This window comes from Curcuma longa, chromosome 2 (genome assembly GCF_044706935.1).
Source record: "Curcuma longa cultivar G26 ecotype Majalengka, Jawa Barat chromosome 2, ITB_CL_G26_1.1, whole genome shotgun sequence".
Taxonomy (NCBI): Eukaryota; Viridiplantae; Streptophyta; class Magnoliopsida; order Zingiberales; family Zingiberaceae; genus Curcuma; species Curcuma longa.
This window is the reverse complement of record NC_133862.1, coordinates 11,925,354-11,938,198: the sequence shown is the minus strand read 5'-3', so window position 1 is coordinate 11,938,198 and position 12,845 is coordinate 11,925,354. Positions and strand designations below refer to the sequence as shown.

The 12,845-nt window shown below is 35.0% G+C and overlaps 2 protein-coding genes across 4 annotated transcripts; one reads left to right on the top strand and one right to left on the bottom strand.

The window, feature by feature from the left end:
* LOC141821049 (ribosomal RNA-processing protein 8) lies at nucleotides 1-4,331 on the top strand. Of its 2 annotated transcripts, none has more exons than XM_074708407.1 (8): nucleotides 1-312; nucleotides 553-666; nucleotides 1,027-1,141; nucleotides 1,243-1,337; nucleotides 2,775-2,881; nucleotides 2,972-3,086; nucleotides 3,215-3,259; nucleotides 3,992-4,331. In XM_074708407.1, exons 1-8 carry the CDS (start codon nucleotides 121-123, stop codon nucleotides 4,058-4,060), a joined length of 852 nt encoding a protein of 283 aa, XP_074564508.1. In that variant the 5' UTR covers nucleotides 1-120; the 3' UTR covers nucleotides 4,061-4,331. The 2 variants fall into 2 exon arrangements, with proteins under 2 accessions (XP_074564508.1, XP_074564509.1); XM_074708408.1 differs by lacking the exon at nucleotides 3,992-4,331 and adding an exon at nucleotides 3,354-3,656.
* Nucleotides 3,554-11,846, bottom strand: LOC141821050 (exosome complex component RRP41 homolog). 2 transcript variants are annotated; one of them, XM_074708410.1, is made up of 12 exons: nucleotides 11,713-11,846; nucleotides 11,576-11,622; nucleotides 10,105-10,165; nucleotides 9,911-9,949; nucleotides 9,751-9,818; nucleotides 9,344-9,422; nucleotides 9,234-9,270; nucleotides 9,013-9,129; nucleotides 8,836-8,921; nucleotides 7,360-7,449; nucleotides 5,105-5,153; nucleotides 3,554-3,866 (listed from the first exon to the last, which is right to left on the bottom strand). In XM_074708410.1, the coding sequence occupies exons 1-11, from the start codon at nucleotides 11,767-11,769 to the stop codon at nucleotides 5,106-5,108; spliced, it is 729 nt and encodes a 242-aa protein (XP_074564511.1). In that variant the 5' UTR covers nucleotides 11,770-11,846; the 3' UTR covers nucleotides 3,554-3,866; nucleotide 5,105. The 2 variants fall into 2 exon arrangements, with proteins under 2 accessions (XP_074564511.1, XP_074564510.1); XM_074708409.1 differs by lacking the exon at nucleotides 3,554-3,866 and adding an exon at nucleotides 4,249-4,505.
* Nucleotides 11,847-12,845: the final 999 nt, after the last annotated feature.

The window sequence follows — 12,845 nt, the reverse complement described above, 5'->3', positions numbered from 1 at the left end:
GTTTATGGTTAGTTGCCGTCTAGATCGATGATCACTGGATAACAGCTCGTCTTCCTGATTCGTCTTTCGCCTATTTTCCATCGTCTTTATTGCTGGCCAAGAATTTGCACCTCGCAGACGATGGATGCCAGACGCGATGCATCCCGGAAGAAGAGGAAGGGGCGAAGGTCCCAAACCAGCAAGAACTCGGAGTTGCCGACCCTAAAGACGCAGCGTGGCAAGGCAGAGTCTTCCTCGCCGCCGCCCCATCCTAAGAGGAGAAAGGTCGAACCTTCATCCAACTCCAAGTCGCAACCTGGTTTCCTTGAGAAGGTAATTCGTCTCATCACTCTCTGGCACCGAGGAATTTTGTGAAGGGATGAACTCTTTCAAAAAATGGCACCTTTGTGCCTTGATCCCTTTTCTTCCTTTCGTGACCTGTGTTTTCTTTTCACAAGATTATTTTTTTGGTCATTTTTTTCTTAACCTTCGTACTCTTTGCCTTCTCGTTTCTATATTTCAAATCGTTACATATTTTTTCCTCACGGCCACAATGTTCTAACTGATCTGTAGATGAGAATGAGGTTATCTGGAGGTCATTTCAGAATGTTAAATGAGAAATTATACACTTGCAATGGTACCGAGGCATTCAACTTATTCAAGGATGATCCGCAACTATTTAATGTGGTAATTCTACTTTTTCATTTGCATGTCTTGTTTTATTTTTCTCCAAAGATAGTCTGATTGGACTTGCTGAGGCTGCTTATAAACTGCTGCATTTTAGATGCCTATTATCATAACCAGTAATGTTGAGGAAATTTGTCTGGATGTTTTGAAATAGAAAATTAACTAATGAGCAGAGGATGGAAGAAGCCTTAGTATAAACCTAGTTGATTTGAGAGCATGCTTTACATCTTTTATCTTTATTTTCCTTCCAAATCAAATTTACCCTTCTATATTACATAAGCAAGCAAAAAATTCTTTTCAGGACTAGATAATGACGTGAAGTATCACATATTCTGTTGTGACTTATGTTTCACTCATTAGTATCATGCAGGATACCAAGAGCAAATGTTGCATTGGCCACAACAACCAGTTAACTTGATCATTAAATGGCTAAAGAGTCATGGTTCTTCTTTGACAGTTGCTGATTTTGGTTGTGGTGAGGATAGTTTGAAACTCACTCTTTGGGTTGAATATTATTTCTATATTCAAGTGAGATCATTAGCCGTGTTTGCATTAATCCATTAAATCATACTCTAGGGAATGCAACACTAGCAAGAAATGTGAAGAATAAGGTCTTCTCCATTGACCTTGTTTCCAATGACCCATCAGTAATTGCCTGTGATATGGCTCATGTATGTACTACCTCTTATCTTTGTAATGATTTTATTATTGATTATTTCCTTAACATGATATTGCATTTTACTTATTTTTCTTTGTTTCTGTCTATGTTTATAAAGATCTAAACTTTGATTTCTTTCAAGCTATTATTCTTCTGATATGTCCTTTAAGCACCAGATCCATTGTTCTTGATACGTTCTAATTAACTATATTCATATATCACTGGCTTCTGTTACATAATGTTAAAATGACTTGTCTTGATGTTTAATTACTTCCTAGTACTCCAAATTCAAATGAAAGTAGCGAAAATCAGTATTTCAAAATCAAATCACTAGTTTCTTTTGTTTCTACCCAAAATGAGTCGCAGGTCAGATCTAGTTCAACCTTCATTTTAAAAAAACAAAAGAAAAGGAATTGTGGGGGAAAAACTCTACCAAGAACTGTTTAAACCCACCCACCTATACATGAGGATCAGTTGCCAGCTCCCACCCAGATTGCTATTTTCTAATTATTTTTGTTTATATTTTCATTTTGTATCAGTTAATCGAGTGAACCTCTTCCTTGGTGAAGTAAGCACTGACTAATAAGGGATTGAAAATGTTGGCTGATTTCAGACTAGAGATTCATGGTTCTGTTACGGCGATTTGAGATTTATGCTTCTATTATTGTGACTTAGGCTATGTTTACTTGGAGAGAGGGAGATTGAAGAGAAAGGAGAGGGTGAAAAGGAGGGAGAGGAGGAAAAATAAGGGATAAAACCTTGATTATTTGGATGAGGAAGAGGGAAGAGGTAATGAAAATTCAATCTATACTATTGTCTCCAACTTTCCATTTATGCCAAGCTCTTAAGATGGTGGCAGTCTGCAGTGGGGGTCAATGACTCAATATGTTCGTATGTTCATGGACAAATGTCACGAGGCTGATCTCATGTACCAGGAGATACCCTACGTGGTGACAATGCAGTAGAAAATATCCACAACCATAATAACAATGAATAACATGACATAAGTAGATATCACACAGTCAAAATATGCATTTTATGCCTTTTTCAAATAACAAAGCAAATTTACAAAGGATACACAAGATCATTTCTGTTGCTTTGTTTATTCTGCATTGATACTTGTACAGTCGATCGTTTAATTAATTCCTCTGAAGTTTACATGTAAAATGCTGACTGTAACTGCCACACCTCTTAATGTCAGATGAGTTGTAATGCATTCTACTATATTTTTTTCATTTAATGTATAAGACCATCATCAAACTTCTGCGAGTACTAGCTAGCTATACCAGTTGCACCCTTTGCTCCCCTCCCAATATCAGTGTTGACACCCGAACTTCTAGATGCTCTTGATCCCATGCTTCACTTTTTAACACAATTATGACCAAGTAGTAGATATTCATACCTGATATTAACATGGCTAACAAGTAACTATGGGCATTATTATGGGCAGACACCACTGGAGTCAACCTCTGTAGATGTTGCAGTTTTCTGTTTGTCTTTGATGGGAACCAACTACCCTAATTATTTGCTGGAAGCTAAACGAGTTCTAAAGCCCAGGTTAACCATGCAATTTAGTACTTAATTCAGCGTTCATGTTTTTTTCTAAATGTATTTTAATAATAGATTAGCTACAATGCTATGGTGCAGTGGCTGGCTTCTAATAGCTGAAGTGCGGAGTAGGTTTGATCCTAACAATGGCGGAGCTAATCCTGATAAGTTTTGTGAAGCCATTGAACAACTTGGTTTGTCTTTGCTTTCAAAGGTTAGTTCATTCAGCCATCTAAAGCTGTCTAGTTGCAGTGAGTACAATCTAAAGTGAATGGTTATCCTTGCCAATGGAGAATCCCTGCCTTCCGCTATGTAGCTAATGCTAAATGAATTGGTTTCCAGGATTTTTCTAATAAGATGTTTGTTATGTTCTACTTCAAGAAAACGGTAAGATTTCGTCGCACAGTTCATTTAGTCAGGTATCCAAGAATTTACATATTTCATGATAGGTTTGACTGGAGTTGCCAATATTGTTTTACAGGAAAGAAGTACCAAAGCCAAAAGCATTGAATGGCCGGAGTTGAAACCATGCATATACAAGAAGCGATGAATTTGGTGACTGCAAGGGCCACAAACATTGGATGGATACAAGCTCCAGGTCAAATGTAGACGTCTAGATAGCAAGAAACCAACATCAAGATGCTTATTCACTCTTCTGGACTATTAAAGATTTCAAGGAGATGAGAAAATGTAATACCAACTAAAAAGATGATAATTTGTGCATCGAGGAAGAATCTGTGCAGATTTTTCAACTGTTACTTTAAAGGTTTCAAGTATCGAAAAACATAGTTTTGTAGTTCTTCCCACCATTAAAATCATGTGGATAACTAATTCAAATGGGAGGCACTTGCTACAAATTCAATTTCTTGCTCAAAATTACAGTATTTGAGATGGAAAACTCTTCTACAATTGGAAGCACATTGTTTGTGCATCTGGTAGATCAAATTACAGCTTCACCATGAGTAGTAGAAGGGAGCGCGCCGCCAACGGTAATCTGGTAATAAAAATTGTCATCAAACAACTTCAGTACTTACACAGCTTAAAAGTTTGGAATGTTGAATGGAGGCTGTTGCATATTTCATGATAGGTTTGACTGGAGTTGCCAATATTGTTTTACAGGAAAGAAGTACCAAAGTCAAAAGCATTGAATGGCCGGAGTTGAAACCATGCATATATAAGAAGCGATGAAGTTGGTCACTACAAGGGCCACAAACATTGGATGGATACAAGCTCCAGGCCAAATGTAGACGTCTAGATAGCAAGAAACCAACATCAAGATGCTTATTCACTTTTCTGGACTATCAAAGATTGCAAGGAGATGAGAAAATGTAATACCAACTAAAACGATGATAATTTGTGCATCGAGGAAGAATCTGTGCAGATTTTTCAACTGTTACTTTAAAGGTTTCAAGTATCGAAAAACATAGTTTTGTAGTTCTTCCCACCATTAATATCATGTGGATTACTAATTCGCAATGGGAGGCACTTGCTACAAATTCAATTTCTTGATCAAAATTACAGTATTTGAGATGGAAAACTCTTCTACAATTGGAAGCACATTGTTTGTGCGTCTGGTAGATCAAATTACAGCTTCACCGTGAGTTGTAGAAGGGAGTGTGCCGCCAACGGTAATCTGGTAATAAAAATTATCATCAAACAAGTTTAGTACTTACACAGCGTCAAAGTTTGGAATGTTGAATGGAGGCTGTTGCAATGTACAACTAATCGAAAATGTAAAGTGAATGCATGCAAAGAGCTGGAAGAGATGTTTGAGGCAGGTTAAACGGTACCTAACACTTTGGTTCAGTTAGATTAATAGGCTGTGGAATAGGGCATCTATTCCATTCTCTTTTGCAATAACAAGGGAATTGGCATGGACAATGCTGAAGAAACTCAGATTTGGACCAAATGAACACAAAGGTAAATTGAGATTTTGATTTGAAAATTGCATCAGCTCATTAAATTAAATTAAATTTAGATTTGAATTCCCCATACTTTCAAGAACACAAATGTGGTCTCGATTTCTCATTTGGAGTTCATTTTGTCCATCAAAAAATTAAATCATTTAGGGGAGAAAAGAAAGGATATAAGAAAAGAAGTGCCCTTTGGTCAGAAACAAAGTGTCGGTACCCTATGAGAATAATTGAAAGAGGTGCCTCGTGGGGAATCCCCATAATTTATCGTAGCTGAGAAAGAAAAAATGGGGGAAATGAATCTTTTGACTGGTGGTACCTCATACGCCTTTGCGACTCTCCAATAGCTTTGTATTCTCTAATAAAACCTGCAACCAAGCAACCCACAAAAAAAAGGTGCACACATAAACATAAAATGAATAAAACATAAGGAATGATTGACATACAACATTAACTAGAATTGAAGGGGTGGAGGAAAACAAATTAGAGAGAAATTTAGCACCAATTAATATTCATCAATTTTTACACCATATCTGAGCTAATTTTAATTTCACTTGGAACTGAGCTAATAGCTTTGGTCCAATAGTTGATAAGCTTTTGACTCATACAATTTCAAACACACATTTATTTGTGGAACAATTTAAAGAATTATTATAAACACATTCAGCATTTGGCAAGATAGAATTCAAAATGTTTTGATTTTTTACCCATTAGACATGCAGAATAAGGTTGCATACAATAATTCAATATGATCCGCCCCTTCCCTAAGACCCCGCATTGCAAGAGCTTCATGCATCGGACTGTCCTTTTTAGACATCTAATTAGATTTCCTACGCTACAGTTAGTAACCTTAGCCTGACCATGCAATCTAACTTCCCTAAGAAACAACTTAGATATGAGTGAAAACTTAAGTTGGATCCTAGACAATTTTCATAATGTATTCCATAACTTACAACTTAACATCTTTGGATGATACTATTGATAATGGCAATCCATGCAATCTAACCTCCCTGAGAAACAACTTAGCTATATGTGATATATTGTTTGGTTTATTGCATGAAATGTGATGTGCCGTTTTAGAGAATTGATTAACTAACACTAAAATAGAGTCATGACTTTGAGGGCTATCGTTTTGTTATTCCCAAATGTCCTATTAGTTGTCCAACATGCAATTCTCAAACTAAGATGCAATCATAAGATCTACCAAATCATGATACTTTCAATTTTAAATATTTAAGAGTACCTCGAAATCAGGACATGGGTACTCTTCGTTCACATTCAAACCCAATTACTGTTGGACTAATCCTACATAAAGTAGCCATTATTTGACTTGGTATGGCAGTTGTTGAGAGGTTGCTGCTGGTAGAGATGGTAGCTACTCCCATTGGCAATAGAGGTGCAGGTTAAGACATAGGGTTTATCGAGGATGGATTCAACGCAATGGGAGCACAATGAATGAGGGATGCATATTGGTCAGCTGAGAAGGTATGTGGAGAAGAGAAAATGCAAGGTGGACAGTAGAATCATTGCTAGTTTGCATCGAGTGGTGAACAACAAAGGATGGAAACGCAACAAGAGTTGGGAAAGGAGGTATAGAATCAAACCATCAGCCTGCAAAGGCTGCAATTTTGATACAAATTGATGCAGCACTAGGCTATAGAAAGAGTGAACACAAAGCACTAAGATTTTATATAGAGAAATTTATCAAAAGAGAATAAATTCAAAGATAAATTACAAAGAGGAAGTTAGCATCATTTTAAAGGCTCCAACTCAACTAAAATTGAAAAATACAATTAAAAACCAGCAAGAAATACTCAATTATTAAAAAAACAACTTTGGGAACTAAATTAACAACGATTTGAAAATATAAAATTCTAGAAAATACATTTGGTGAGACTACTAAATAACCCTAAATTGATAGACAAGATTTCGCCTCAAAATTCGCATCACAAGTATGGTAGTCTTTGGCTAAGCCAATCCTTTGGCGGTCCAACCCAATGGACACCTCTATAAATAACTAAAGCTATTCCAGTTTTATCTGATTATAATATATAGGATTACATTGAAAAATCAAGTATCTAAAATTATTAATATTTTTTTAAAACATACATAGTATAAAAAAAACTGTACTAACTTCACAGCAGGATGATAATCACTTACACAAATAACTAATGTATTAAAAAAATGGTGATATATAAAGTTGTAGAGGGTAAAATAATAAAAATCCAAATGTCTAAAACGCCCAACTCATCAGATTCTCAAACCTCTCCACTTTGGTATATTTTAGTTCCCACTTAACCACTAGGGATTAAAATCTAAGGACACTACAATAAAGAGAGGTACACCAAACATAAATTTTACTACATAGCCATCAATTCTCATGCTATGGGAATTTAAAACTCACCAATCTACATATATCACCTAAAGCATTAATAATACCCAGATGAAAAAACTCTCCAAGGAAGCTTCTAAAACATAAAAAAAAAACAACATAAAATTGCATGAACATAGTAGTTAACTAGAAGCAAAATCTTGAATGCATGAAATCATCTAATTGATTGAATCATTTCTTACTTCACGTATGTACTGAGCTATCGCTTTGCATCCTTCTATTGCAAGTTGCATAACATTTTCAAAAATATCCATAGGTAGTTTTGAATCCATCTGAAATTTTCCCAATATGAGAATTAGCAAATATAAAAACTGAAAAAAAAAAATTGTATAGAACAAGTGTAAAGCATTGCTCTTCATTTTGGATAGGCATACCAATGAAACAACTGGGCATGATTAAGCAAAAAAAACTAAATACAATCATAGGCAAATTCTCATTAAGGTTCCACCCTTTTAGGAACCTCATCAAAAGAAAATTGCAAACATTATTCATAATTAACTTGAAACACTGCTTCATAAATAGTTGGAACTTTGAACATAGCTCCCTTGTAAATAATGCATATGCTTGTTTCAGCTTTGATAGATTAAAAAGAAAATTATGCTTCTCCAATATACACTTTAAAAATTTTATGAGCATTATAGTACAAGCAAATACTAAGCAAACTCATAACCAGTTCTTAAATCCTTTTCCCCCTAAAATCATTGGTATTTGTTCAGTAAACTTGTACAAGGACCTAATTTTATTGGGCTATAGTTAAGATTAGCAAGAGTTTATGTTCAGTAACAAGACTGGTCACAAGTTCTGTCTCACAACACTCACCACCAAACTGGTTTACCATTTACCTCACTTCCCCAGCCCGGCCACTTTCCTCTGTAGGTGTAAATATCGCTCCAGACCTTCTCAGCGTACAAGCCTCCATCTCCTGACCAACATACAAACCCTCCCCACATAGTTGTCAATATCCATCCACCACAAACCTGCTCGGCGTGCAAGCCCTCCATCTACTGCCCAGCATACCAGCCCTTCCCCATCTCACTGCTTACTATCAAGAGCAACTACACATGCTCTAATAAATGATAAATGGACAGAAGATATAGGCACATTCAAAGATGATAATAGATGCTATAGTCACACAAATTAAAGCATCTAGAGTTAAAGGATGTGGGGGTTCAAGGGGTTCAAGGGATTCAAAGAGATGAAAAATAAAACTCAAGTTATCATATAAACAAAAGTAACTTAAATGATCTAAACATTACTAGTGATAATAATTGCATAAGTCAAATGCTGGGATAAAATAGTATTCGGAGACTAGCATGGCTTGTTGCTGTTGATGTTATTATGTTAGAGCTCAGTTGTAGCGCTGGACAAAAGCTTGAACTCTTCAAGTTCTTTGACAAGTCCAATCAACCATGTTGAGTGAGGCCTAAACATTTCTTACAGAATCTGATTTTTATTCCTATTGTTCACAAATCTAATGTTCATATGGGACCTTATATGTGTTACCTATGGTTTTATTTACTTTTCAACATGAAATGCAAATACAAATTGTTCATTAGATGAAATAAATATTTCCCAAGATTAATATAATTGAGAAACAACAGAGATAATATGGCATGTTCAACAACTCGTATCTAGAAATGCTCTGTTTGCTATGATACCTGAAGAAGAGTTACTTTATCCATCTTTGCTAGAATCCCTACAGTGACATCTGGACCTCCTGCACTATCCTCTACATAGTTTAAATCTGCCAACAATAATAAATTGATAGTGTAACTAGGATATAAAACTTCAAAGAGGAAAAGAAAACTGTTCAGCAGCAAAGAAAACTGTGGCACCAAGCAAGGGTGTGGAACAAAGATATCCAGCACTGCAGGAGGTGACAATATCACGCATAGGAATGCCAGCATCAGCAAGTGCTAAAGTTGCAGCATTGATACAAGCTGATCGAGTTCCTAAAGTATCATTTAACATTGGAAATAATAGGAAGGTTAAAGATGAAAAGGTGAATACACATTAGAAAAAGTACACTTTAAAATACTCAGAAATGAGATGTTACCTCCATCTGCTTGAAGAACTTGTACAAAAATGTCAATCTGCAATAAGAAAATTGAAGGAAACAATAATTAAAGAAACCAAGAATATGCAAATGGAACTCCAAATGTTAACCTGGGAGCGAGGCATCAAATGTACTAGAATACATGCTTCCATTGTCTGGCGAATTACCAAAGATATTTCTGTAGAGCGTCTGTCATTAAAGATTTGAAATGTTTTTGTTTATGTTAGCACAAAGCTAAAAAAATTGTGGTAGTTCCAACAAGCTTCAACATGAGTACTAAAAATATTACTGGCATCTCATCCAATTTAATAAGGGAAAAGAGAGAGAAGTTCATAATTGGGTTTGCTGAAACTCAAATTAAAATTCTTAAACAGCCAAGAGTTTGAACATGAACACTGTCCAAGGTCATTATTCCATAGCCTTAGAAGGCACAAAATACCTTTCTTGTAACCATGCAGATAAAAGCAATTTTTCAATGTAAAAGGCAAGGAACACTTGAATGAGTTGGCAAAATTACCTGTCGCCCTTTGGTCTTCTTGTGCGATCCCCAGTGCTGAAATTAGCCATGCTATACTCACAACGCACCTAAAAATATCCCCAGGAAACATAAGATGTAAGAAAATATACTAGTAAAACATTGCTGCAACAACAGAAACAGAAAGAGACAATCAACTCACTAATGCCTGGTTATTAATCTGTTGGCCTTTATTTTGGACCTAAATCACAGAATACAAAATTAAGTCTTGACATCGGAAATAATATCAGCAAAGAAGCTTAAATGTCACTGGAGCCCAAAAAACTGTTTTAACAAAGAGAATATAGTGATAGCCTGAATATAGTGATAGCCCAAAAAACGTATAAAATATCTAACCTCTCTTGGCCCATAAATAGCAGCAACAACTTTGGTGTTTCCCATCTCAAAAAGGGCAGATCTGAGACAAATCAAATAAAAAGTAGTAGAAACTTATTCAAGCATTATGCCATTAGTTTTCACAAAGTATATTTGTGGTATGCAAGTGCATAACAGTTCATAATTAAAATCAGAGCTACATTTCTTCCTTAAACATTAGGCACAATATGTAGTGGTTAACTGATTAATATCACCCATAAGCATAAGCATCATTGGGTTCCTCATAATCACCATTCTCTTCACTCTAGCTTCATAAGCAACAACTTTTTCACTAATGTTTATTGTAAGGCACAAGGAATAAATGAATCTCTAGCTTCATGGTCGGCATGGTTGAGCAGCACATAAAATTTTGCAGGTAAATACCATACTAAGCAAAACGCAAGAGTTATCTATTTTGTTACAAAACATCAAAATAAGATATCGTTTTCTGGATCTTTTTAGTCAAGAAATTCCAAGGTTGTCAAAATGAGCTTTGTATCATGAATTATTTTGGCAAATTTGCAAATCACGAAGTGTATCAACTTAAAGTTCAGATAGAAAACTAAAAATATGTTTTACAAAATAATATCTGTTTGGAATAGTGACATCCAAAAATATGTAAAATAATGGAATATTCCCTTAAATAGCATAATAATACAAGCAGAAGCTGAATATGATCATAACAAAATATGCAGGTTCTTATCTTAAATTCATGATACTGTGCAAATTGTTATTTATTTCATTGCATGGAAATGAAATGTCAATAAAAAATTGTTGTCAAATGCTTTTGAAAGAAAAATCATCTACAAATGGAAGATGACTTTGCTATTACAATATTTATAAGTCACCGTCGCTTCCCTCCTCATTGATATTTTGTGTAAAACTTGTTCTCCTCATTCATTGTTAAAGTAAATTAAAAATTTTATTTATTCCATCATCGGATTTGATATTTCACTCTTCCTCCTTTCTGTCTCTATTGCATAATATAAAATTCTTCTTTTTTTTTTTACAATGATTTAGATTTAATTTCTAATATACTAGCTTTAATCAATTTCTTAATGGGTTATATTTACTTTTAGTTGGATATATTTGACTTTAATTTATTTTATTTCTAATTTTTAGGATTATATAAAATAAGATTTATATGGTATTGAATAAAATTGATTTTTCATTTCTGATTCATATGTAAGAATCATATCATTTTACAAGCGAATTGTAACTATGATTTCTTCCCTTTCATTTAGTTGATTATTTATACTCGCATTAAAGTAGACATGACCTAGATAAGTAATCTACTTCACTGCTAACCTATTCCTAAAGATATTAAGTGGAACAAATAAGCTAGTGAGCATATTGAAGAAGGAAATGATTAAAAGTTCCTTGTTTCTTTGTTTAGAGAACTCGCGACAAAGAAAATAAGAGGAAAAAAATAGATCGCGAACTGGAGATATACCCGTCAGCTTTTGCGACAACCCCAATCTCTCCACGTATTTGCCTCATCTGCGAAGGGATAAACCCCGTTGTTGAATGGAAGTTTTAAGAAAAAAGATAAATAAATTGAAAGAGTGGAATAAGTGAAGAAAGATGCACATCATTCGGACGACGACCGTCTAAGCGGAATCCGGTGAGCGAATCCACGTACTCCATTTGCGGCGACGAGGAGAAGGAATTTCGGGGCGGCGAAGAACTTCGGAGGAGCTGAGGAGCGGCGCGAGAAGGAACTTCGGAGGGAGCGAGCAGAAGTGTCGAATCCAAGCCAGGTTAAAAAATTTGGGCCGGGTTAATTATGGGAGCCGAATCCAAGCCGGGTTAAAAACTTCGGACCGGGTTAATTATGTATGAGATCTAGGCAAAAAAAAACTTTAATATTATTTTTAAAAAATAAATATTCATTCTTACTTTTTTTTATCCAGAACATCGGCATCATGGATTTATACTTTTTTAAAAATTTTAATATATATATATATATATATATATATATTATTAAAAAAGTGTAATTTTTATATTAAAAAATGTAAATTTTATAAGATAAAAAAATCAAGTACAAAAAAAATGTTGTTCGAGCATGTAAAAGAAGTTTTTTTTTTTTGCAGCCGTTGATTTATCTCGACCACGAAATGTTAGAAATTTAGTAATAAATTTATGTATATTATTGAGATAAAAATAAACCCTAGCTTATATAGAAAGATTTTCAATGGCTAACTAAGGATTAGTATTTTGAATACTCTTTTGAATACTCTTCTGCATACTCATTTCATATCGATAGGATGTGCGTACACCCCTCTCGAGCTAGTCCAATCATCTCATTGAGTCATCATTATATGAGTCACATTTGGTCAAGTGTCGAATGAGTCAAATTGCTGAGTGCCTAAGTTGTCAAGTTGCTAAGCTAGCCCGAGTTATCAAATTGTCTAAGTGCATGAACATTGGAACTTGAGAAAACTCGAAAACTCAAGCGTAAGTGCTTGAGAAGACTTGAGAACGGTCGAGTACCTGATAGCCAAGCACTTTATGAACTCGAGCTCAAGTATATGAGGGTCTTTGTATAAAAGACTTGGACTTAGCTTGTGGGATCACGAATATGAGTTCACTGCACAAAGGCAAGGGGGAAAACAACACCTTGACGACGGTGTGAGATAATTGACAACTATTAAAGAAAGGCACTTATAGCATAACAATTGTTTCTATTATGGCGCAGCGGTTATAATCATCGTGAAATAGTG

Coding starts and splice junctions, on each gene's coding strand:
- LOC141821050 (XM_074708410.1), bottom strand. CDS start 11,769: ATGGAGTACGTGGATTCGCTCACCGGATTCCGCTTAGACGGTCGTCGT. Junction 9,819..9,910: donor AGATTAATAACCAGGCATTA/GTGAGTTGATTG, acceptor GGATATTTTTAG/GTGCGTTGTGAGTATAGCAT. Junction 9,271..9,343: donor ATTTGATGCCTCGCTCCCAG/GTTAACATTTGG, acceptor TTCTTATTGCAG/ATTGACATTTTTGTACAAGT.
- LOC141821049 (XM_074708407.1), top strand. CDS start 121: ATGGATGCCAGACGCGATGCATCCCGGAAGAAGAGGAAGGGGCGAAGG. Junction 313..552: donor AACCTGGTTTCCTTGAGAAG/GTAATTCGTCTC, acceptor ACTGATCTGTAG/ATGAGAATGAGGTTATCTGG. Junction 667..1,026: donor ATCCGCAACTATTTAATGTG/GTAATTCTACTT, acceptor TTCACTCATTAG/TATCATGCAGGATACCAAGA.